A 24,992-nucleotide genomic window follows, 5' to 3' on the forward strand; every position below is an offset into this window, starting at 1 on the left:
CAAGGAGTCTAAACGCCCCGGATATTGAGGGAAATCAGTGCTGAGGAACTCCTCTAGCAGCCGCGTGTCATGATTAGCGTCGGCATGTTTACATCTTAACAGATGGCATCTAGCGTTTCTTGTCTCAGTCGTTTGTAAGCTCTTTCAGTAGCTGTGGTCTACTAAAAGACTCAAAGGCATCAGGGCTAAAGTGGAGAGAAAAAAGCGGGTTTTATTAAGTTTTATTCGTCCACAGGCATCTTCCCATGCTTTCTCCTATTATCGCTAGGAAAGCAGTCTTACGTTGCTTCTCAGAATTCCCACGCAAATATTAAGCTCTCTCTGAAGTATTGTGTTTGAATGGACAAATTCACACAAAAATGTCAAAATGCCCATCTTGGTAAGTATCCTATAGCAGACATAAGCCGGCTGAACGTACAGCATCAGTGCACTGGATCAGTGCATTCTCTTAAAGTGACGGCACTTTCTTAATATTAATCAAACAGCAACAAAGAAATCACTCACTGCTCTTAACTGAATCGCTTTTGTAATTTTAATTAAGATTCATCTTTAGTTTATACAGTCAAATATGCAATGCTGTTTTACATTTGATTACTTTATTCGATTACTGTACCTAAAAACTAATGCTATAGACCTACCTAAAAAAAAACAACTGAAAATCACTGATTATTTTATTTGTATCTTTACTCTGTTGTATTTTTATTTGTGCTGTTGCTTGTAGTTACATAGATCATTCTTTATTTTTATTTAACAGTATAGTTTCCCCCCTAAACATGCCGAACCGTACCGAAACCGTGAAAAAGTTTAACCGTTCCACCCCTACTATGAAATATTAAATAACATTTTGATCCCTTTAGATGAAGAAGAGGCACTTTTGATTTGTTTGCACCAATCAATTCTGTAAGAAAAGCAAATTTGGCTATTAAAAACATGCACCACCACATTAGGGCTGGACATTCACTCCCCCCACCTACAATCCCTGCCGGCCCGAGACTCGAACTCGCAACCTTTGGATTATGAGTCCGACTCTCTAACCATTAGGCCACAACTTCCCCCATTATAATTATAATTATACAGATTATAGAGTTATAATCTACGGAAGTTCTAAGCGGCCATGCATTATTATAATTTTTCTGTCTTGTTTTCTCGTGATCACGACATAACGAAAGTTGTTTTGTCGTTATCACGACTTAATTTTCTCTGTGTATTCGGCATGAGAAAATGCTATAGAAGCAGCATCATCGCTAGGGCTGGGTATAGAGTTCGATACTTTTTAGGCACCGACCGAATTGCCTCGATACCACAGAGTATCGAAAAACGTCTTGTCGTTCGGTACCAAATTTCGATACCTAAGGGGTTAATCTCATCACCGTCAGTGAGCCAATAAGCCTGCAGCACTAGGTGTGTTTGACTAGAAGTGACGCGGTGCTGATTGATCAGTGTTTGACATCTGCGAGAGCGTTTCGAAAGCGTACGGAGCAGTCTGCTCTCTATATCGCACAGTTTCGCTTACTTGACAGACTGAAGCTCGCGTGACATTTCAGCGTCTGCCGTCTCACTAAATGAGGACATAAACACATGAACAACAGCTCTAGAACTGCTCTGAGAGTCACTTCATGAACATTTGAATTTGATTTGAGTAAAACTTGCGTCATATCATATACACAAAGAAATGTAAAGGTATTCCCGGAAACCCATCAAAATATTGTTCAGCAGAGTGTACATACTGCTACTACTAGGCTACTATTAAAACTCTTCATTTTTAATTAATAATCACACAACATTTCCATGTTTTAATTTTAATAGTAAAATTTTGTTTGCCAAAATAAATAGTTTTATTTTCAATAATTTATAAGAAAAATGAAATTAATGTTTTATGCCTTCATTTGAAAACTAGATACAGAACACAGAATTTCTGAGGAAAAATAAAACATTTCATTAGGCTATTTTAAGGATACATTTAAATAAACTAAGTTGTTTATGCATTCAAATAATTAGACATACTACACCAGAATTTAATATCAATAAAACATACGGTGAAAGAAAATAAAACACCCACTTATGAAAGTGGATGAAGATTTTAAATTTCTTGAAGTCTTTAACAACCTAGAAATGATGATGTGTTTTAAAATGAACATGCACTAATGTAAACGTAGCCTAACAGATGTGTAAACTGAAAACAATTTGAACTTTATTAAAATTATTTATTTATTTATTGTGTTGGCTATATTTTGTTCCTTTGTGCAGTGGCTCAGGAGATGAGTCTTTGAGTCTGTATAAATATCAACATTAAAAAATTGTTTTTTGAGATAATGTAATCTTATTAAAACTGATTTCATAAAACTGGTATCGAAAAAAGTATCGTTCAGGAACCGGTATCGAACTCAAGGTATCGGTATTGAACATTTTTGAACGATACCCAGCCCTAATCATCGCAGCATCATGGATGATCGTATTTGCTTTTACTTTGATCAGGGACTCACTCAAACTGAAATGATAAAAATATGGTATAAGGACCATCCCAAATATTGAAGGTGTTGTGTGTGTGACCGACTACATTGATCCATGATATAATGCTTTTAATGCATATTCATACTTGGCCATTTTAGCTCTGTGTCTGTCAGTGATTGACGACTTACACATAAGTGTTGGACACTTGAGAAGGAGGCTGTCGGGTCTGCAACTTTATCGTCGAAGACAATATAGCGACCCTGATTTTCTCACGATAGCTACAATTACGTCGTGAGAAAACGTTTTTTACGTTGAGATCAACAACTTTCGTTATGTCCAGATAACCACAAAACCAACTTTCGTTACGTCGAGATCACGAGAAAATTCAGTCGTGATAACGACAAAACAAGACAGAAAAATTATAATAATGCATGGCCGCTTAGAACTTCCGTAATAATCTGTTTTAAAATCGTACATCGTAACTCAGAATTTCAAGACGAAAAGACAGTGTACTGGGTAGTAACAAATACTCTGGCAACATTACAACATCCGCCTGCAATTACAGTGATTCATAGCCCAAGTTATATAGGGTAAAAAGCCTAGATCATGTGAAAAGTGTGGTTTACTGTGCGCCAACTGTGCTGCATAACCTTCATTGAGAATAACTCATGCTGGAGTATTCTCAAGAGCCACCGTGCGGATCATGTGATCTGCTGGTCATTTCAGACTTCTCAGTACATTTCTATGACAATAAGCATGTTTACATTAGCCATTACAAAGTACGGCAGCTTTTTGCTTAAGCTAGAGTTTATCTACTCTTTTTGTGTCAGGGCTCCAGACAAAAAAAATCGAGTAAGGAGCCATTGGCTCCTATAAAAGAAAAACTTAGGCGCCAAATTATTTTTTTAGGTGCCACAGAATAAAAGTGGTTTATTTTATTATTATAATTTTATTTTTCCCCCCTATTTTAACATTTCAATCATTTTGTCATGTGTTTATGTCTTATCTTTTCTAGGCTTTATCTGCATTTTAATCCATCTTGTAGATGATCAGGTCGACTGGGGGACTAAGGTTCACTTAAAGTGTGAATTAAATGTCTTTTACAACTTGAAATATACAGTCACAAAGAATTGTTCGTTACACAGAATCTGTACCAATATCCTGGACCATAAGCATCACTTGGCAACTGAGTGCAGTGCAACCTATAAATGTTGTCATGTCTTTCACACATTCAGTCTGTTTTTCTTCATTAGTAAAATGCAATTTTATAGGAGGAGTTGAATCATGTACAACAGAATAAGTAAAAATATTAATATGCAACAGCGCATAAATATAGCAAAACGCTCCTCTTTATAGTTATTTTTCTAGCTGACTGATGAGTTTATGGACACTGAGTGGTTATTCTGAGGTAAATGTATTACAATGCAATGTTTACAAGCTTTATACATTTCCTCAGTTTGAAACACTGAATGAGCTTTTACATAAAACATTTCAGTAAGTTGTACTATAGGCTTTCTTATTGCCTACCTTTTGATCATATTCATTTCATACTATAGTAGTAAATCGAAATGTATAATGGGTTCACTTGCTGCTTTAACTGAGGTGCTAAAGAGATCGCGCCTGAGCATTAAGTGCGATACTCTCCGCTCGCGCAATCCGGACGCATACACAGACCATGTGGACAACTAAATGCTGTCCGAAACGCATTCGAGACGGATATAAATCCAATCGCTCGAACCACTTCAGGAGGTGGTCTGGGCAAAACCGGACAAGTGTAAATGCATCTGGTTGTTGAAACCACATATGGTAATTTTACTCCTCCCATAATATTAAAATAATAGACGTGTGAGAGCGTTTTATAGGCTATATGGCATGTTATAGTCAGATATGACAGCGCAATGCAACAAGCATCACCGCGGATGAGTAACGGAGTATTTCTTCAGCAAGCGACGCGCAAACTGAATGAACCTGAAAGTAAGTCGCAGACGCTCAACACACAATCTTCTTCATTAAAAGTAGCGAGACTAGCCTATCTTTCCTGTGCTGATGCCGCGCGCTCTCTTGTTGCGGTCTCTGATATTGAAATTAGCTGATAATTAATAAAATTATCCATTGCTTTCATTGACGTGAACTCAGTTATATTTGTATATGAAGCGGGAATTGAAGAACGGATTTATATCCGTTTTGCGAAGACACATTTATGTGGCCAAGTGTAAATGGGGAAACGTTTTAACAAATCATATAGATATCCGATCAGAGAAAATGCATGAAGTGACCAGGTGTAAACAGGCCCTTTCAGGTCTCTCTCACTGCGTTCAGCAGACTGTGTGCGGCAGAGACGAGGACTGTTTGAAACTCTTTTCCAGTAAAACTTTGATGCGCATCATCTTATGTTTAATACGTGAACATAACAAAAGATGTGAGCGCAAAACAATCGGGAAAAAAGTCCTTTCATGCTAATTATATATAGTCGCCAGTGGCGACCTCAGCAAAAACTTCACTCTCAAATTAATATTTTTGGTCGCAAATGCGACCATTTTAGTCACAGTTTGGAGCCCTGTGTGTTATGTATATATGGACAAAATCAAATATAATAATAATAATAATAATTCTTCATTACAATTATATAGCGCTTTTCTGCTTTTTCTAAGCACTTAAAGTGCTCCACATTGTCAGGGGGAATCTCCTCATCCACCACCTTCAAATATATTCAAAGGATATTAACACCTCTGTTTCTGAGTAAGCATATAGCAAAGCAGCCAGCGTACAATGAAGAATTAACTGTAGTCTAATGTGCATGCATACTAGACAAAGTTTAGTCAAAAAGCTACAATGACATTATCTTGATTTGTTAGTCACAAAAACTGAACTGTTTTCAGATGGACTCAAGCATTAACTTTTTGAGAAACAAAATTGACTTAAACTTGCATGCAAATGTAATTACTGAGACCATAATAACATGGAAAAAGGTCTCCTTGAGGATCAAAATGCCCTCAAGATGAATACACTTCTAAACTAGCATCGTTTAGACGTAGATTCTCTTGCCGGCTATGTGCGAATTGGAGGGATTCATGCAACTCACTATCTTTTTCAAAATCAGTTTCATAACAGTTAAGTTACACAATATGTGAGAAAGCCAATCAGTCACACTGTTAACTGATTATCTGACGTCACATTGGCTACACGAGTTGCTCACGGAGATTGTCGACGCTCCTCATACAAAATATAGAGGAGCACGTGGTATTCACGGGACAAGCAAAACAGGCATTAATGTTTGATAAAATCTTATACTATGAATACATATTTGATGAACATTATAGGTCACACTGACATCCTTTCCATCTAGCAAGAATGTTACACTGAAGGTCACTAGAGTCTCAATATAGAATCACATATTGGAGATCTGGTTAACTGAAAGCAACAAAAAAAGTTAGTATGCTACCTTGTAAAGGGTGAAAAAAAATTTCTGAAATGCAAACTCACATTTATAAAGGTGAATAAGTTCACACTCTTTCATCATTCAACAATCTTTTGTCAAGAGCGATAAAAGCAGTCTGAGCCGGTTTTCAGCCATCTGTGTCAGAGCACCAACCCACATTGTTTTTTTTCTTGAAACCAAACCAAACCAACCCAACCAACGTGGCCTTGCCAAAAGAGCAATGCACGGTGATACTAGCAGAGGAAAAAAAAAAGACTAAAAGGGAAAGAAAAAAAAAAAGTGGGGGAGGAAAGGCCCACCAAGTGCGTGTGATTGCAGTCATTAACACCGACAGTCTCTTTAATTCACTCGGCAAGCAAGTCACTGATTAACCAATCCTACCTCCCCGATTTTCCAATTTCACAGGGAGCTTTAAAACCCTGTTAAAAGGCCTGTGGTTAGTCTCTTGGGCTTAAGCTTAACGTACACGAGGTGTGCATCATAGCAAAAAGGAGGGCCTGCACTCAAAACAAGCTCCTTGCACAAATGCTCTCCAGCAGCATTCCTTTTATTCCATTCCCCTCTTCAACAACCCCCACTAGAAGCTCTAACTGCAGCTGGGCATAATTTATATCTGTGCTCCTCCACATTATATGCATGGGCGGGGGTTTGAAGGGGGTGTATCTGTGGCAAGTAACTGAGCACAAAGACAGTATGAGGGTGACACAGGATGCGACGGGTGGGTTGCTGGAGAGCGAGCGGGGGTTAGGGCCATAGAGCTGTTCCATTTGCGTGAACTGGTGCTTTTACACAATGCTGCTGTAATTAAACTGATGAGTCTTTTTCTTTCCTGCTGTGTCATGCAAGCTCACCCATACGTGGTTAAAAACTGGTGCTCAGGGAGAGCTGTGCATTCTCCATGCATGTTATGACCTAACGCAATACTCATTTCACCCCAAATTTAAGCGGTTCCCGTTAGAAGGACTGGTTAGGCTGCAGTATTTCAGTGGCACGGATGAAAAAAAGAGCTTGCGTGCGCTAAAAGTCGCAGACACTCAGAAAAGGCGGATTTGAAAAAAAAAGAAGAAAAAAAAAAAAGGGGAAGACATAACTTTGACCTTCACTTCCAGACCTGCTGTCACCCAGTCTGCCTCCGGCACTTGTCTGCGTACTAGCTGAGGACCTGCAGGAGTGTCAGCTGGGGCAAGAAGCTTCACCTCTAGCAGAAGACCGTAAAGGCTTTAAAGCACAATCATCACAACTATGACACAGGCATAATACCGAGGAAGCTTAACTAGATCCATTTCCTGAAGGCGATACGTTGAATTGAACACTTTTATTCAACAAGTTTGCATTAAATGATCAAACTGACAGTTTGAAAGACATTTATATTTATGTTACAAAAGATTACAACTTCAAATAAATGCTTAAATGTTCTTTTAAACTTTCTATTCAAAGAAACCTGAAAAAAATATGTACCAAATCAACATGTTAGAAGGATCATGTCTAGATTGGAGTAATGATCACTGAAAATTAAGCTTTGCCTTGACAGGAATAAATTATATTGTGAAATATATGAGAATAAAGTTAATTTAAAATTGTAACAAAATTTCATAATATATATAAAAAATACTGTATTTATCAAATAAATGCAATCTTGTGAGTATAAGACATCTTTTAAAAAAATTTTTTTTTAACTTTGTATACTTGAAAGTGTTCATTTGACATTGGGGAAACAGACTGAAATATACTATTGCAATAGCCTTCTAGATGATGACTGCTCTGATGACTGCCTGTAACCACATGGGACATAGAAGTGACCTGAAGGGAATTACTACATTAAATCCACTACCAAAAAGTCTGAGGATTCAGAGAATGTGGCTTTAAGCATCAAGTTGTTATACGAGTGGAAAAAGAAATGTTATACGAGTGAAAAAAAAAAAAAAAGGGGAAATGGCACAAAAACGCGCATGAATTGCATGCATGCCAATATTAACAACGGATGCGATTATGAAAGCATCTACAGATATTTTGAAAAGTCTGATAAAATACTGACAGAGAAGCTCAGATGGTAGAGCGTAGATTTATGATTATCTTTTATATAATTTCCACCACTTTGTTTGCTGCCCATAAAAAAAAAAAAGTTTATAAAAACTATGGAAAAAATTAGGTATTCTCTTGGAGAATCATGTGCAGCAAGTCCCTAAATTTAGAAAACTTAAATGCATCTAAACTCATTGAGAAACAGCTTCAGCCATTAAAGTCCAGCAGCTCTCATTTGAATATTAGAAGACTCATCCATTCCAAGCTATTCATCTGAAACTGTTCCTCCATCTTCTGTGTGGCAGGGAAGAGGGGGATGGTCAGCGAGAAGGGGAAAAAAAGCCTGCTTGTTTTGCACCACAACAGGCCACTGCAGCCCTCCTGCTAACCCACGGCTAGAGAGGAGGGGTTGGAGGGAAAGGGCCTGCACACAGAGGTGCTGTTCCTGGCGTAGATTGAAAGCATGTTGTCAGATAACTGAAATACCAGCCTTGAAAGCTCCGTCCAATACCAGTGTTTGTGTGCACATATGTCAATGCAAGGAGTGCCTGACCCACATCTAATGCAGTCCTCCAGATTTGTCACAGCCAGTCATTGGCTGGTTAGCACCAGGACGATTGCACAAATTTAAACAATTAATTATCTATACTAATTTTTGTGCTACGTACAACTATGGGATCAATTTAACTGTTCATTGCATCATTATAGCCCACAGGAGACTTTTTTCAAAGTTTCATTCAAGCCATGTGAATCCACAGATATTTCAATTGGTTTAAAGCTGCAGTGATAACGTGTCTAAAAGGCCAAGGTAAAGAATTCCACTACCAAAACAACACTATTTATCATTTATAAGAGTTTGTGAATCTTAGGCAATGAACTTGATTATTGAAAATGATTATAAACTACATTCAACAAAATATGCCATCATTGGTTACACCCGCTGTCGCAGAACTACAATATTTTACATCTAATTAAAGCATAAAATTAATACAAAAAGTTCAATTTGGCAAAGCCATCAACAAAACGAGATGAATACATCCCTTATCATTCGTTTAAAGTGCTAAAAATTGGTCATGAGAACTAAGTTGCTATCCCGTTAGTTCAATAAAAAGTTAAATACACTAAATCGATTAGAATTTCTCTGAACGTGAACCGCCATTCAGAAGCTTATGTAACTCACGCAAATAATGTTTTCTCTGAAATCACTCCAGTATTTTGATAAGGGCGAAGTTATGCGTTGTAAGCGACTTTGCACTAGATACGAAATGTGTACTGGATCATAACATGTTGGATTCAAACTTTTCTGAGGACAAAAGAGGAACCGGCACTTGACTTTTCAATTTGATGCAACTAGTGAACAAGCCCCGGCAACCACAGGAAAAGGCAAGCGAGATGAAAAGCCTAAAGCGACTACAAAGCAGTCTCACATCTGCTCCGCCATACCAGCTTCATATCTGCTCACTGAGTGGACCGACACACATTAAAAGCTGCCATCTTAGGTTAAAGACTTGAGAGGCAGCGAGACAACGACGATACCATCTTCAAACGAGTCTTTGTTAGATTGGTAGTTGAAATACTGTTGTAGATAACTTTAAAAAACTAAATATTTTAAATAAAAAGTTAATTTAAACGACAACATAGGGATGCGCGTTAAAAGAGCATCAAAAACGCTACAGAATAAATTAGCTTTATCGTCCTAGATTCATAATGTTGTAAACGAAGCAGGTGCTTTTCAAGTTTCGTGTGAGGCTTTAATATAAAGATTAAGTTAGATACGAAAACCTGTTCGACGTCGCGCATAGCACGAGATAAACAAAACAGAAAACTTTTGAAAACACGGAAACTCGTCCAATAATAAACCAGGTGCATTTTTTCACTTCCCCTCAAATAAAGTGTCGTCAGATCCCCCCTCCCTTTAAAACCCGTCTACCTGTTGAGGGGCAAAGGGGACAAAAGAAATGTGAGATGAGTTGTGTCCAGCTAGCTAGTTAGCTTGTTGTGAGACAATGAAGTCGACGCTGTCCGTCTCTTAAAGCAGATCGGCCACTTCCAAGCAGCTAATTACCTCTGCCTCTCCAGCGCACTTCTCACAGTCGACCAAGCGATAAACAACATTACCCCAGCCCAGAAAACAAGCCACATCTGCGAATTGCTCGTAGTAAAACACAAAAGAGCGGTAACTCATATAAACGAACAAATCAAGAAAACGAGGGAATGACCATCTGGCCTCAAGCAACCTTCCCCGGTCTCTATATTGTTCTTCGGACGAGCGCACTTTCCGACTCGCTTTTCTGTTTCCACACACAATTTCGAGTCTCATCCAGTGTCACAAGCGAAAAAACCCAAGCACGATAACTTTGGTGCTATCCTCACGTCCAGTTTCTTGCGCTTGAAAACTATTTTTGAGTGAAATTGTTGATAAGAGGGGTCGGGGATCTCCCTCATTCAGCTCGGCCAATGACTCACCTCTACGGTCAAACCACCTCGTGTCTCAACAATTAACGTTAGCTTGCTAACGAACGCTCACTTTATGTGATTTTGAAAAAATGAGTTTTAGCAATTAGTGAGGGGTATAAAGAATACAAGCGCTGTTTCAGACCTTGAAGAAAATGAATTGCTTGTACGCAGTTTAACAAGCATATTTCTCGCTTCCACTCCTATAGGGATCCGTGCGGCTCTATACAATGCAGTGCGCGTGAGCTAAACGAGCTAATGTTAGCATGTGCTCGAGCTACTTTGGGATTCTTCGAGAAGTTAAAATACAAAGAAACGAAAAAACTAGCGTGCGGCTTCTGTTTTCCCTGTGAAGGTGTGGGCTAAAACAACTTTTCGCCGTTTTAAAGCACTGTTTATACCGCGGGTACCACCGTGGTAGAAAACAAGTTAAATGTACACTCAAAAACACTTTTCTCACAATGAAAGTACGGGTATATTTGTATAACAATTGTAAAAACGTTTGAAACTTACTAATAAGTTTGTGTTCGACTGATAAAGTTGGTGGATTCGTATTGTATGGTTAGAAAGAAAGGCGATTCCTTACCCTACTCAACGCGGGTCAGTTTAGGGTTTTCGCAATTAACTCCTCTCCGTATATCCCGAAAATCCGTTTAAATACGCGAATAACTGTCGAAATTCAAATTCTTTCGGTGAAGTCGGCGTCTCAGCGTCCCGTCCTCGCCGACTCTGCTTCTCTCCTTTGTGCTAATTTCACTCAATTCGAGTTTAATCCGATCGATCCAGGCTCGTGTCCTCTCCTCTAGACTCTCGCGCTCGCTCACCTTCCACAGACAGGGGGCGCGTGCATGACTTGCTGGATAAACATGCGTGCGCGTGAGTGACCTCGCCGGGCTATGACGCAAGTGCTTTTATTTTTATTTTAGTTTCCAGGTCTTCATAAACATTTTTGTGAAACGTATTGTTTCGCTAAGGCAGTCTTTCGTGGACAAATTCTTTAACATTTTTCATTCAATATTTCGATCTTTTAAAACTTCATAACGTTTGTTTCATCTAACAGTTATTTTAATAAATTGTCATTATAAACCCTTGATATCGGATTTTGTGTTTTAAGTTTTAAAACATTTTTGTGCGCTGACTAAGAAAATCGTGTTGTAATCGCAATGAACAGCTGTTTTATATGTAAACAAATGTGTGCACATGGTATTTAAATGGCTTTGACTGCCCTTCTGTGAATAATTTTTAAAAGAAGAACTAAAGACAATTAGTGTGCTGCGGTTGCTTTTCCATTCGCAACTTTACATTTATTGGAACAATTAAACGCAACCAAGCTATACATTTACAAGCGGAATTTACCTGTCTCGATAACCAGCTAATTCCTGTTGGCGACAGTAGCCCGGATGTTCAGGCCTGCCCTCGATCTTTACGTCAGATCTATACGCACGTAAACACATATGCAACATACCTCTGGCGCCATCACACACACAATGCTTAGTTGTTATAAGTTGCGGTTATAAGTTGCATTATCAGATGATTTTTTTTCAACTCATTTTCTACTACTAAATAAACATTAATAGTAAGAAAACAGCATGTATTATCGGACTTTTTTTTGTCGTATGCAACACTACAAAGACTGCCCCGTCGCACAAATAAAATAAAAACTACACAAGCAAACTGAGTTTAGAAGGTTTTATTATATTTTTTCGTGATATTTGAGAACACAGCAAATAAAGTCGAGGGTCACAAAGTTACTCCAGGTTTGGCTTTATCACACCCCTTTCACAACAGACAAGATGTTCACCATATATCTATTAACAACATAGTGCCAAGAGAAAACACAATCACTCAGACACCTAAATTAATGTGGATCTGCACTGACTTTACACAGCGGACTGCATAGGAAAAAATGAACTTTGAAGAGAGGGGAAAAAAAGAAAGATATATTTATATGCATACAAATGCATGCATACGTGACGACTTGTATGGATATATAGGTATAGGCATGTATGCGTGAGTGTCTGTCTAATGGATAAGTGAGTCTAGCGTTATCATATGCAATTGCACGTAATTACTGAAATGATCCTGCATAACATGAATATGTTATTTTGAATTTTTTTGAAGTCCCAAAATCTTTTTAAGGCAAACAGCAGATCTAGTTCCGGAGATGTGATCCATATCTGGAGCCATGATTTTAGAACACAGGTAAACACAAATTTGGCATTAAAATAGGAATATAGAGCCAGAGTTTCTATACAGTGAGGAGGATTGGGGGCACGGATACGAGGAGTCAAGGCAGATGGCAGGACCAAACTAAAATAAATGAAGTAAAACATTACCTTAAAATGGTGTGGAAGCGGTTTAGGAAATATCGCAATACTGCTGCAGTTTCAAGCTCTATTCATACAGTATAGAATTTAAGCAAATTCAGTACAGAATTCTAGCTCGGTCAACGTACACCAAAGCAAGAAATGATAACTATATATACAGAATGTGAATGATAAATACAGATTTAAAACAGTCCTGCTTTTCTCTTCTTCTTTTAACTTCTTCACTTTGATAACAGCTGCTCCTTTTTAGACCAGCTCTACGTTCCTTTTATTTAGACTTCAGGGTTCACCACAGTTTTCATTGAATTCACCCACATAAACTGATTAAAATACTATAGATGACTTTGTAGTGTTTAATACAGTTCAGCTTGAAGTCAAATGGGCAAAAAAAAAAAAAAAACAACTTGCTGAGAAACAAACATGAATATATTTACCATAATAACTCCAAAGCTCCTGTCTTTTTCTTTACTAGTAACCATATAATGTCTGCTGTAGCCCAAACAGGCTTCAGGAGTTTGTCAGGAGGGTTGAAGAGGACCTGGACTTTATAAATATTTTTTTTGTTGTATCGTTTTGGACAGCCATCTAACATATGATTTGAATCCGGGGCCTGGGCTGTGGGAGGTTAAGAAAATGTTAGTGAGCCCGACCAGTCCAGTAGAAACGTAAGGGGCGGAGGGGGACGTGGAGGTGACTGAAGGGTAAAGGGTAGTGCTCAGCAACAGCCCCCTCCGGCTTGCTGTCCTCCCTGACTGCCGCCCATTGTGGAGTTGGTGGCAGCATGCTGGGGTCCAATCTTGATGCCGTTAGCCTGCAAACACAAATAAAACACACGTAAAACACTTAAACCCTTATTTCCATTTTAGATGACAAGACCTCACAAAATTTAAAAGAGCTCATTTGAAATGATTATGATTTAGTACTGTCACATAACGCTGTATTATGCAGAAAATACCAGCCCCTGTAGGCCTGAATTAGTGGGCCGCTTTTGTCAGCACTGAGGCTGGAGAACCTCTGGAGTGTTATTCCAGCGGTAACACAGAGACGCAGGGAAACCTGCCAGAGCTTTAAAAACACACACACACCCAAGCTGGTGGCACTTTCATTCATCACACAAAGGTATCTCTGTGCCAACTTTTCCCTTAAGCGGGCTCGCGTTCAAAATCGACACGCCGTAGTGAGGCTGTGCTTTTGTAACGTTCTCAGGAAACTACATTGTGCCAAATCTGATTTATAGTGATCTGGGGTGAGCTCACATGTGAGCCATGAGGTTCCTGGCTAGGATCTCTATCAGCTGATGCGGTTTGGACTCTGTGCCTAAACTTACACACACAAAAAAAACCTTTTCCTACTACTCCAGTAAAATAGCTGCAGTAGCCTCACCTTCATCAAACTGGCTGTAACTTACAACATGAGGAATTTACACGTTGGCTACCAGCCAATAGAGAGAAAAACTGAAGGGCCGGAGGGCTTGTGTGGAGCTTTCCCTGGAGTATATCTGCGTTCCTGGTAAGTCATCATCCTGCTCCTTCCTCTCACTTCAGTTGTACATGCATTTATAATTGTATAAGTATTCACTACCATTACATTTCTGAACATTTTAGCGGCTGTTACAATCACATGCAAACCAGTATAATAATAACTGCTATGCTCCATTGGCCATTACATCTGAATTTGCATATATTTGAGGACAAAAATGTGGCTACTGTGGGAAAACAACACCACAGTGCAAAGGGTATTAGCCATCCAATGTGAGACTAGTATATGATTTTACCATTTTATTAAACCAATTTTTTTTTACGAAATAACAATGAAGTGTTTGTCATATTAGCAGCAGTAGTTGCATGTATAATTACCTAAATTGTGAATAAGTTAAAATAAAAATAAAAAAAGTTTGGATGATCGTATAGTCCAACCTAAGAATTCACAACATTGGTTAAACTGGTCGCAGAGCCAGTGTTTACGTTTTAGTAGTTGTCTCTGTATATTAAATAGGGAAACTAGCAAGTCTGTGCTGAAAGTTTCAGAATCTACCCACCAAACTATACATAATGGATTTCAGTGTAAAGCTACAGGAAGTCCTCTTGACCCAATTATTTTCAACTTGTAACAGCAAACAAAGAATGTGCTTCCTTGTCGTATGGGTTACCTCGTTGTTTATATCAAAGACTCCCTCCTGGATCTTTTCATAAATTTCCTTGGCCGTGTTGATAAATGCCTGAAACACAAAAAGAGCCATATGTTATCCTTGTGATTAAAATGTCATTCTTCAACTGCTCAAGCTGATAAACTCAAACCGAACCTCAATGAGACCAATGCAAAACACAGCCAATATTGGACACAAAACAATACCGCATACTGGAATCAATATAATTCATGAATAAATTAGATCAGCTTTACATATTCAAAGAGTCAGAGTTTCTACTGTTGATGGCTGGTGCCCCCATCTGGCTGAAAGTGATGTTGTCTACTATTATTGGAACAGAGCACACACTGGTCACCCAGAGAAAATAAACATGGCCGTGTGCACGGCTCACCTTTAAAGTGTTAAGCCCGGCTACTGGCACTTTGCAGCCTAATTAACAGAGCAGCTTTGCTTTTATGGTGCAACTGCCTCTCAGCTCTCCAGAGCCATCAGTCCTCTGCGGCTCCAATTACCACAGAGAGAGAAAGAGATGGCTGAGCGAGTGCCGCAGATGTGCGCGCTCATATCCGTGCATGAGTGTGTGGCAGGGAATCTATGAATATGCATGAACCTTAGATAGGAGATTGAAACGTCATAAAGGGGTGGGGGGAAGGGTCAGGAGAATTCACACGACACTAATGAGACAAATTAATCATTGAGGCGTCTTATAGTGGGAGGATGGGGGAGGGACTTCCACAATTTAACACCCCATTCTTTTAAAGCCGGCTCTAAGCCCTGCTTTAGCTTCTTGGCTTCCACCGCAGAGATCCGAATGTTTTTCTCCCCACTCTGTTTGTCCCTAGGGTGTTATCTATATGCATGTATGTGCATGTGTTTTCACACAAGAAGCCAAACATAAATCACGACACAAGTACTGAAGACCTCTGAGCCACACAAGTGCTGTTTTACCTCTTCTACGTTTGATGCAGTCTTTGCAGAAGTTTCCATGAAGATCAGTCCATGTTCTCTGGCAAAGGCCTCGCCTTCCTCTTTCTTCACCTCTCTCCGTGACTCCAAATCACTGCCATGAGAAAACAAATCAGATTTGAATTCAGATTACACCGCACTGAAAAACTACCGTTTTTGAAAGTCTCTTACTTTCACAAAGGCTGCATTTATTTGATTAGGAATACAGTAAAAACTATTGTGAAATATTATTTTAATACTTTAAAATATAATTTTTGCAATCATGGCAAAGCTGAATTTTCAGCCGCTATTACTCCAGTCTTCAGTGTCACGTGATACCTCACAAATCATTCTAATATGCTGATTTGGTCTTCAAGAAAGAGATGCATTTATTTGAAATTGATTATAAATTTACTATAAAATGCCCCTACTGCCACTTTAGATCAATTTAACTCGCCCTTGATTAAAAGTATTAATTTCTTTCAAAAAATAAATACATACATACACAGACATCGTATGTTTAAATAGTAGTGTAGCATTTCCTACATATTAGTTTCCAGTATATCATCCAAGCAAATTAATCTGCTGATATTTGGCTAAATTAATATTTGAGATTGAGCATTAGTCAATAATCATGCCTGCTCAAAAAGCCATGCCAATGGATATTATTTTGAAAATGGAAAACCTAAACAGAGTAAATGTGTTAAAACTGGTGCATTAGACGCCAGAGTTTAGATCCACAAGTCATTTTAGAAATGCTGTTCTGTCATTTTTTTTTAATGTCATTTCCTGTAAATAAACTTGTCAAAAAATCAAATAGGCCATTTATTTCAATATGTACTAGATCAATTAATAAACACATAGACTATAAGTACCGATAACAATATTAACAATATAAATATTAAAATGTATACAGACCTTTTATTTCCGATGAGCATGATGACCATGTTAGAGTTGGAATGTTGACGAGCATCTTCTAACCAGGTTGTCAAGTGGTTAAAGGTGTCCCTTCTGCAAATATAAGAAACATCCACACAACTAAATAAAAAAACAAAACAATAACGAACTAGCAGTGAGCAACCTTTAAAGTGAAGTACTGAATCAAGAGTAGACAAGATAATAAAGCAATAGAGCAGAACAATAATATGAGAGCCATACGAGTTGGGTCTCACCTTGTGATGTCATAAACTAGCAGAGCCCCAGCTGCACCTCTGTAGTAGGACCTGGTGATTGAGCGGAAGGACTCCTGTCCGGCCTGAAACACACAGAGACACAAGGATCACACCACTAGTAAAAGCCCGTTTATGAGGAACAATCAGGTACCAACAATGTCCACTGGGTATGTTGCGTCTCCACTCTGTGCGTAAACCATCTTCACCACAGTCCTTCCAGGCTGCTGATGCCCTAGGAACTCCAGCTTTAAAAGTCCAAAGTGTCTCCTCACCACTGACACTTCATCCCACAGTGCTTCTCTAGAGCGTGACACCTGTCCAATCCGCCAGCCCCCAGTGCACGGACACCGTTCATCAGCGTGTCACAGCATAAGATGGCCTCTGGTCAACCCAGCCACTTTGACAGCAGGCAAATAAGCCAGTAGCACGTATTTCAATTCAATAACCCATTCCCCGGGGCAGCTGTTAACATTAGAGTTAATGGAGCCCATTGTGAATAAATGATGAATGACACCGTTATGCCTGCCATCTGCTGGAGTGAAAGGTTACAGGAAGGCCAGACATGCAGATTTCTCCTGTTACTTCATCCAACACTCCCCCATCTTCTCTAGCTTTATCACACAGCTTGTTGAAATAACCTTGAAATAAATTATTTATGGTGCATTTAAAGACACGCTAGCATCTAGATGACATCATCGCAACAAAACCACACTGAACAACCACTGCATGATTACCCCTAATTATCCCGACTCTGGATTTTTCATAAGATAGCCGCACCCACGCAAACTGCCTATAATGAGGAAAACATTTTATTTAATGTTTAACATGCCTTCTTTTAACTTGTGCAGAGACGTCATTAAAAATAAAGAACTGTTTTTAAAAGAGCATATAAGCGTACAAAAGGAAAAAACAAGAGATTTCGATGTATAAAACAAACATTGATGCTATGACCACAATATCATGGAATGAATATCATTGATACGTTGTCTCCCTCTGCTGGCCAAAATGTTTATGAGTAGCTGGGACATTATCTTTCATCAACATTGTTCATAACGGCATTTCTTATACAAGGAGGATTGTACAAGTCTGCTCCTGAATGTGCCAAAATATTGACTGCTATACTGTACAAACATTTGTACATGTTGGCAAAGCACCGATCCATGTCGATTTGAGACGTGTTACGCTCTGTCATTTAAACAAACATATTCAATTACAAGGAATGCTTATACAAATAAACTCTCAGAGTGGCATATTTTAAAAGACATGAAATGAAGTCATTCATGATTCACTGAAATATTTCATTATAGGTCTTTCCCTGTGAAGAGCTGCAGCTGTAATCACAGAAAAAAAAATTAAGAAAACATACACGACCTTTCAAAGCTTAGTCAATAAGGTATTTTTTTAAAGAAATTATTAAATTTATCAAAAGTGACAAAAGAACTTTGTTACAAAAGATTAACATTTCAAATAAATACTATGCTTTCGCACTCCATCAATCAAAAAATCCTGAAAACATGCATCATGGTTTCTGACAGTTTCTTAAGCAGCATATTAGAATGATTTCTGAAGATCATGTGCACTGAAGACTGGAATAATGATGCTGAAAAATCAACTTGGCTGCTTTGAAATGTATTCACACAGAGAACCGCTATTTTAAATTACAACAATATTTTACAATATTTCCTTTTTTACTCAGACTTGGGGAACATTTTTTTGAATGGTACTGCACATATACAAAGTCATGATTAAACACTAAAGAGATCATTTAAACACTTCAAAAGAGTGTAACTACTTTCCTGAAAAGGAGATCCCCTAAGTCTATATTTCTAGCTGTATTGCTGGTAGATAAAAGTAGTGAAAAGTTTACGCTAGCAGCACTAACATAAATTAGCATACTACCAGACAGATGAGTGAAAGAGGTGCCTTAAGAAATCAAACCTGTTCTTGTGACAGCCACAGGTGCTGCCAATCAAAAAAATGGCCAGGTGAGCAGCACACAGCATGAAAATGAACCAATTAGAATAATTTTAGGTTTGTTGACATGTTTTTGGAGGGCAGGGCTTTAGAAAGAGAGCATGTGGATGAAGCAAGGGATGCAGGTTTACCCCTGCTGGTTAAATTTGTTACTACACCATTTGACTGCAGAGAGGATCTTTCACCACTAACAGCCCAAAAAAATCTGTGGATTCTGAAGAAAAAAATCCATTTGCAAGTAACATTTACTTAGTTGATCATTTTGGGAGGGCTGCTAGAAAGTTGAAATTAGTAATTTTCTTTTTGCCCGCTGCCTCATGATAGTTACTAGTAAACTGCATGGGACTTTGTTTTGGTGCCAATCAGCATTGTCATCAAGCATAGCGTTAGCTCTGGCTGGTCACGTTAGTCAAGCTTGCATCAGCTGACTCTCAGCTAATTCACATCTACCTATAGGGATACAACACCAATCTTAACTTTCCTATATAAGGTCCTTCACTATTATCAGCAGCTTTCGTGTTGCTCAATAGCTAATGACCCTCCTCCATCCCCAACTCCTCCTCTCATCCAGTCAGAATTTGGCCTTCTGATTCTCTTTTGAATCAGGCTAATTTCTAAAATGTGTACATTAAATTATTGAACATTAATGATATCTGCAATACATTTATGTTGGTTCTGTTTCCCTAGGGGGGGATTATGGCTGCTCTCCCTGCTCTTATTCATGCTAGGCTGCATGGATGCGCAGGACGTTCTTGCCCAGAACAGAACCGTACCGCCAATCCAAACTATGCTAATTGTCAATCATCTTTGACAACAGTGGTCCTGACAGAAATTGCATCTTTTCCTGTGTCTCTAGAGTCATTAGTCACATGACATTTAGGTTCAATATCATGTGACAGGCTCAAAGCGACCTGGCAGCAGAACTGAACTGTCATGAGCAGCCTCAGGCATATTACTGCATTAGCATTTTTGCAAGGCCAAATCTACTGTGAAACCTACTGTGTCAGTTTCATATATCAGCCATAGTAACACTCACATAATTTACTAAGGGCTGACCAACCTCAATAACCACACAAAGATCAAAACAGCAGAACAAAAAACGTAAAATCTTTTTCTACACAAATAAGGTGCACGAAAAATCAGACAGTGTTAATCTTACCGTATCCCAGATCTGAAGTTTTATCTGTTTGCCATCTATAGTGATCATTCGCGCACCAAATTCAACACCTGTTGAGACAAAAGAAGGCAGAGCTTGATTCGTGACTCATGCAACAGTACAGGGGACTGAACACATCACCTCAGATTTGTATCAACACTACTGATAAGATCTTTCATTTAAAAGCCATAGAGATATAAAACATGACAATACAGTTATCAAATGCCAACTTTAATAAATTTGAATACATTTATTTACCCATGGAGTGGATAGAGCCTGTTATCCACACCACAAATTTCACTATTACGTGCTTACAGAAGGTTCCTTACAAAAACACTTCAATAAGACTGGCACCAGTCTGCTTCCTGTGCTAATGAGACCCATTCCTGCTGTTTTAATTAATGAGAGAATATGTGGTTGAGTTAAAAGTGCCTTACCGATAGTGAGATCATGGACTGGCTGAAAGCGCTTATCTGTAAACTGTAATAATAGGCACGACTTCCCCACACCTGCAAAGCAAACACAGAGGGTCACACGTGAATAGCCACAATTAGCCTCAGGCCTATACATCTGCTCGATCCCATTACATCAAAACCATTTGTTCAAGCTATAATTGAAAAATTTTAAAAAGTGACAGGGTTATTTCTGTTTTGAGAGTAGAATAGGCCTTCCACTCTCATCTTACTTCCCAACAACGTGCATAAACACAAAAGGTTTAATTAAAGCCATTGTAAAACCATATCATTATTACTGCTACAATAAATGAGAATAAAATAAATAACTCATGCACGGAGATCAATATCAGACAAATAATTAAAGTGAAACACATTAGGGCAGATGAGTTTGATACAGCATCTTCGACCAATTACCTGATGGACTGATAGCAAAAACAAAGACGTCTCCCATATTCAATTGTCGGTGAGTAATGTTAGTCAAATACAAAGCAAACAAACACAAAACTAAATAAAATCTCACATTTAATTTTTTTTTTCTGTGTACTTTAAACTATATACTTGTATCTTATTAATAAAATATTACCTGCTCCTTGAATGTGATCAAATAAAAGTGAAAAATCTTCAGTTCAAGACATTTTACGTTACCAGCATAACTAAATAAACCCATCCCCCAAAATAAGATTAGAAGATCTGTCATGATATGGAAACAGGTTAAATGCTTATGACATTAGGAGGAGGCGTTACTATGAGCAACAGCCCTTGCGAAGTAAACAAGCAGCATTCAAAGAGCGCTCACAAGAGAGATGCATGGAGACAACACAACAATGATGAAATTACAATGTGCAGACTCACCTACAACAAACACTACACTCAACCTACAGAACAATATAGTAACTATCATGGAAAAACTATTGTAACTATTGTGTGTTGTCTCTTAAGAATAACTGACAAAATATAAATTATCTGGTAACAGCTGGATGTTGTCGCTTCAATCTAGTATTATATCTATGCCAATATGGTCATGGCAAGCAACTGAAATCAAACTAATAGGGATGAGATGCTTTTGGTTTAATTTGTTAAAACTAGTCTAGTTTGCATTTATGCATGCACCACTTTAAGAAAAAAAAAAAAACATTCTCTGCGGTTCAGCACATAAACAGACGTACTGTAGCTCAAGTTAACTGTACAGTAGCACTACTTATAGATGTGAAACCAATCACATATTTATTCTCAGTTTTAGGTAATTGTCAGCTGAACGGATCAATACAAATATAAATGTAGTTTGTCCTAGAAATCCAATCTCACCGGGTGCCAGTTTTAACACTGCAAACTTAAACCTTAAGCATGAACACAGACCAGGCTAGATGCAATCTCATGATGCCTTGTTGTTGACCAGCTCAAGTTGCAGAAGAGCATCATCTGACTTGGGTTGAGCAACATGCAAAGGCACAAGCCTGTTTACACATCACTTTTACAACCACAACTGCCTAAAAAATGATCACAAACCCAATTTTACTGTTGTTCAGCGTTTTGCGAAATGCATTAGGGATTGAAGAGTTTATGATGGTTGATTTTGACTTGATCACAGTTCAAGGCCTGATACAAAAGGAAGAAAATCACTCTAGAAGTGTCAAGTTAGGTAAAATGTTGATATGCAGTGGCTTCATAACATACTGATCATCAGATGTTATGGCACAACCTGTACTAAGCCCTAGTTGTCAAGATTAGATGGATACTCACCCAAGCGCTACAATTTTGCCATAAATTTACTCACCTTCATGTCACTCCAAATCTGTAAAACTGACAATCTTCTGTGGAACATAAAAGATGTTATTTTGAGAAATGTCTTGTGTTTCTAGTCCATACGATAGAAGTCAATGATCACCAAAACTATTTTCTAAATATCTTCTTTTATGTTCCACAGAAGAAAGTCATAGAGGTTTGAAATGCCATGAGGGCGAGTAAATAATTTTAATTTCTGGGTGAACTATTCCTTAACTCATTTATGTTAGCAGTCACATTTTGAGCATACTCAGACTGACAGACACCGTTTAGCTGTAAAGAAAAGGATATAAAAAGTGGTTCAGTTTTGCAAAAAATGTTGAGCACCACCACTACAGTACGTCTCCACACGAGGCAGGTAAGAGGGTTCTCAGTAAACGAAGCAATCCTACCTATTATTCTGTCGATGAAAGGCTTGTTAAAGGTTACATTTGCAACACAAAAGACCCTAGTTTCAAGATGCATTTAAGTACACCAACAAAAGAGTCTTCCTTATGATGATTTTGATGCTGTAGGCTTCAGTGCAACAAAGTCGTCAATACAACATTGGTCCTACAGTTGAATCTAGTCCTTACAAAGATAGAAAAACACTGAGCATAAGATTATTATATGCAGGGGAGGAAAAATGCATTATTTGGGGAAAAAAGGTCCCAGTCCAACTTTATATTAAATGTAGGCTACTTAAGTCAATATATACACAGAGAGAAAGAGATTTTGTGTTATATGTAGGTTTAAGGGTGTGTTAAAAGGTACTGGTAGTGTCAACAGTGTAATTACAAATGTAACTTCAAGAATTACTCATAGATGTAATTAATCGTGAATGTTGTTTTTTTTTAAATACAAGTACAACATAAAAACATGTCTGTGCACATTAAATGCATTGTTTTAACGTTAGTATGTAGTAGTTAAAGACACTTAATATAAAGTGGGCCTGAAAACATACAAGCAAAACCAAGATGTAACCTGGAATGAACTGTATGCAAAATCATATGGACAATGTTGGATGGCATTCAACATCATTAGCATTATATTAATGCGTTTATGTTATCTAGAAAAATATGAATACTGTAAAGAAAACTGTGCGGAACTGAACGCCAGATTAACACTTTTGAAGGCAGAAACACATCTTTCTGCTGTTGCCGTATCTCTTGGGGAAAGGCCTACTGTGACAAATCTGGTGAGAACACTAGCAGGCCACAATTATACGGGGTTACCAGCATCAAAACACAAATTTTATGATCCTGACTGATCAACGTGAGACTTCAGTCATAAAACAAAGGGATATATTTTATAGTCCTTGCTTATTAAACATGTTTATCCTCTGATGAGCCAACGCTATTTTCAGAAAAACAGCAAATAGCTGCTAGCTATGTTGGCTAACTAACATTAGCCAGGCTGCTGTGGCCTTTAAGTTAGTTGGGCTAAAAAAAAAAAGAAAAGATTTATGTAAGGAAAGAGAACTCTGGACTAGATGCACTGACACGTACACAGCATGTTGTTTTTTCGCTCTACATGTCATGCATGCTAATAGAAAGCGGAGATGCTGTTGTTGTTATTGAGGCAGATAGCTGATGTGAAGCAGCGGTTAGCATGCCTGCTAGCTCCCCCCACCCAGCCGAAAACAAAAGACCGTGACAGCCTTATAACGGCACACCGCTGTCGTGACACGAAGCACACGAGTAGGAATCGACTTTACGTATGCGATAATAGTAAGGATAAGAGCTAATGAAGCAGACGGAGAGAAAGGCAGAGAAAAACGGGCTGTCGGTCCTCCCACCCCTCGCGCCTCTGCTTGAACCACGTCATTGAGTCCAGCACTGCGGAAATAAGAGGCTCGCCGTCGCTGCTTAACTTACCCGTGTCTCCGATTATGATGTATTTGAAGAGATACGCGTACGCCATGGCCAACCGGTCCTGTATCAACCTGTCTTGGCCTTGCTAAAATGGCTCCTTGAAGCTAAAACCGCAGGGAAAGAGTGTGTGTGTGATATATGCCTCCGCTAAGCCAGCCCTTTTCTCTGCTCGACGGGAAGGAACAATAAACACCTCGAGCTCCAGCCGGCCTACGTCACGCGTCCCGCCTTCGCCACGCACGCAGATCAGAGGAGGCTGCGGACTCCACACCGGAAGTTCACTCACCGAACCGCTGTGTGTCAGGTCAATGTTCGTCGAGAGGGCAGAGGGACAGTATGTCCTGGGACGTCATGTTCTCTAGACACTTTACAAGAGAGAAGTTATCCTTCCAAAACTTAAGACTTTAGTGATGTGAGAAGTTGAAAGTGAGCGAACTCCTGAGGGTCCATTATGGAATAAGGATCCCTCACAACTTTGAAACAGCAAAGTTAAGGATTCTCCCGTTTAAAAAACAAATTTATTAATAGTAGTAACTTGAAGTCAGCATGAAATAAAAAATGCATTTATTTTGTAATTACATGTTATAGGCTAGATCTTTGCATAATATGTGTGTGTTTGGATTGTGAAGGAAACCCACACTGACACACATAGAGCATGCAGACTCCTCACAAAAAGGCCTCTGGCTCGAACTGGAGACCAACCAGTATGGTGAGTCAACAATAATTCCAGTGAAAATGACAGACTTCTCTCAGGTGACATATACAGGACTTCTTCATTTAGTCCACTAAAACCCACCCCTACAACCTCACTTTTGT

General features: G+C 38.6%; 2 protein-coding genes across 5 annotated transcripts in view; both read right to left on the bottom strand.

Moving 5' to 3' along the window:
- LOC306846311 (chromodomain-helicase-DNA-binding protein 7-like) overlaps positions 1 to 11,201 on the bottom strand; it is a 54,931-nt gene extending 43,730 nt beyond the window's left edge. For 2 of the 3 annotated variants that reach the window (XM_079379596.1, XM_079379594.1), the window contains exon 1: positions 10,953 to 11,201. The gene's annotated coding sequence lies outside the window, so the exon portion shown is untranslated. Of the gene's footprint in view, positions 1 to 10,879 lie in introns of all 3 variants that reach the window. The other variant, XM_079379595.1, reaches the window with a different exon arrangement.
- An 839-nt stretch (positions 11,202 to 12,040) lies between these two features.
- LOC306846312 (ras-related protein Rab-2A) lies at positions 12,041 to 24,501 on the bottom strand. Of its 2 annotated transcripts, none has more exons than XM_079379597.1 (8): positions 24,180 to 24,501; positions 20,524 to 20,595; positions 20,090 to 20,157; positions 16,957 to 17,039; positions 16,703 to 16,795; positions 15,788 to 15,899; positions 14,843 to 14,911; positions 12,041 to 13,504 (listed from the first exon to the last, which is right to left on the bottom strand). In XM_079379597.1, exons 1-8 carry the CDS (start codon positions 24,223 to 24,225, stop codon positions 13,409 to 13,411), a joined length of 639 nt encoding a protein of 212 aa, XP_079235723.1. In that variant the 5' UTR covers positions 24,226 to 24,501; the 3' UTR covers positions 12,041 to 13,408. The 2 variants fall into 2 exon arrangements, with proteins under 2 accessions (XP_079235723.1, XP_079235724.1); XM_079379598.1 differs by lacking the exon at positions 24,180 to 24,501 and adding an exon at positions 21,125 to 24,144.
- Between the last annotated feature and the right edge of the window lie 491 nt (positions 24,502 to 24,992).

This window comes from Barbus barbus (genome assembly GCF_936440315.1).
Source record: "Barbus barbus genome assembly, chromosome: 26".
NCBI lineage: Eukaryota > Metazoa > Chordata > Actinopteri > Cypriniformes > Cyprinidae > Barbus > Barbus barbus.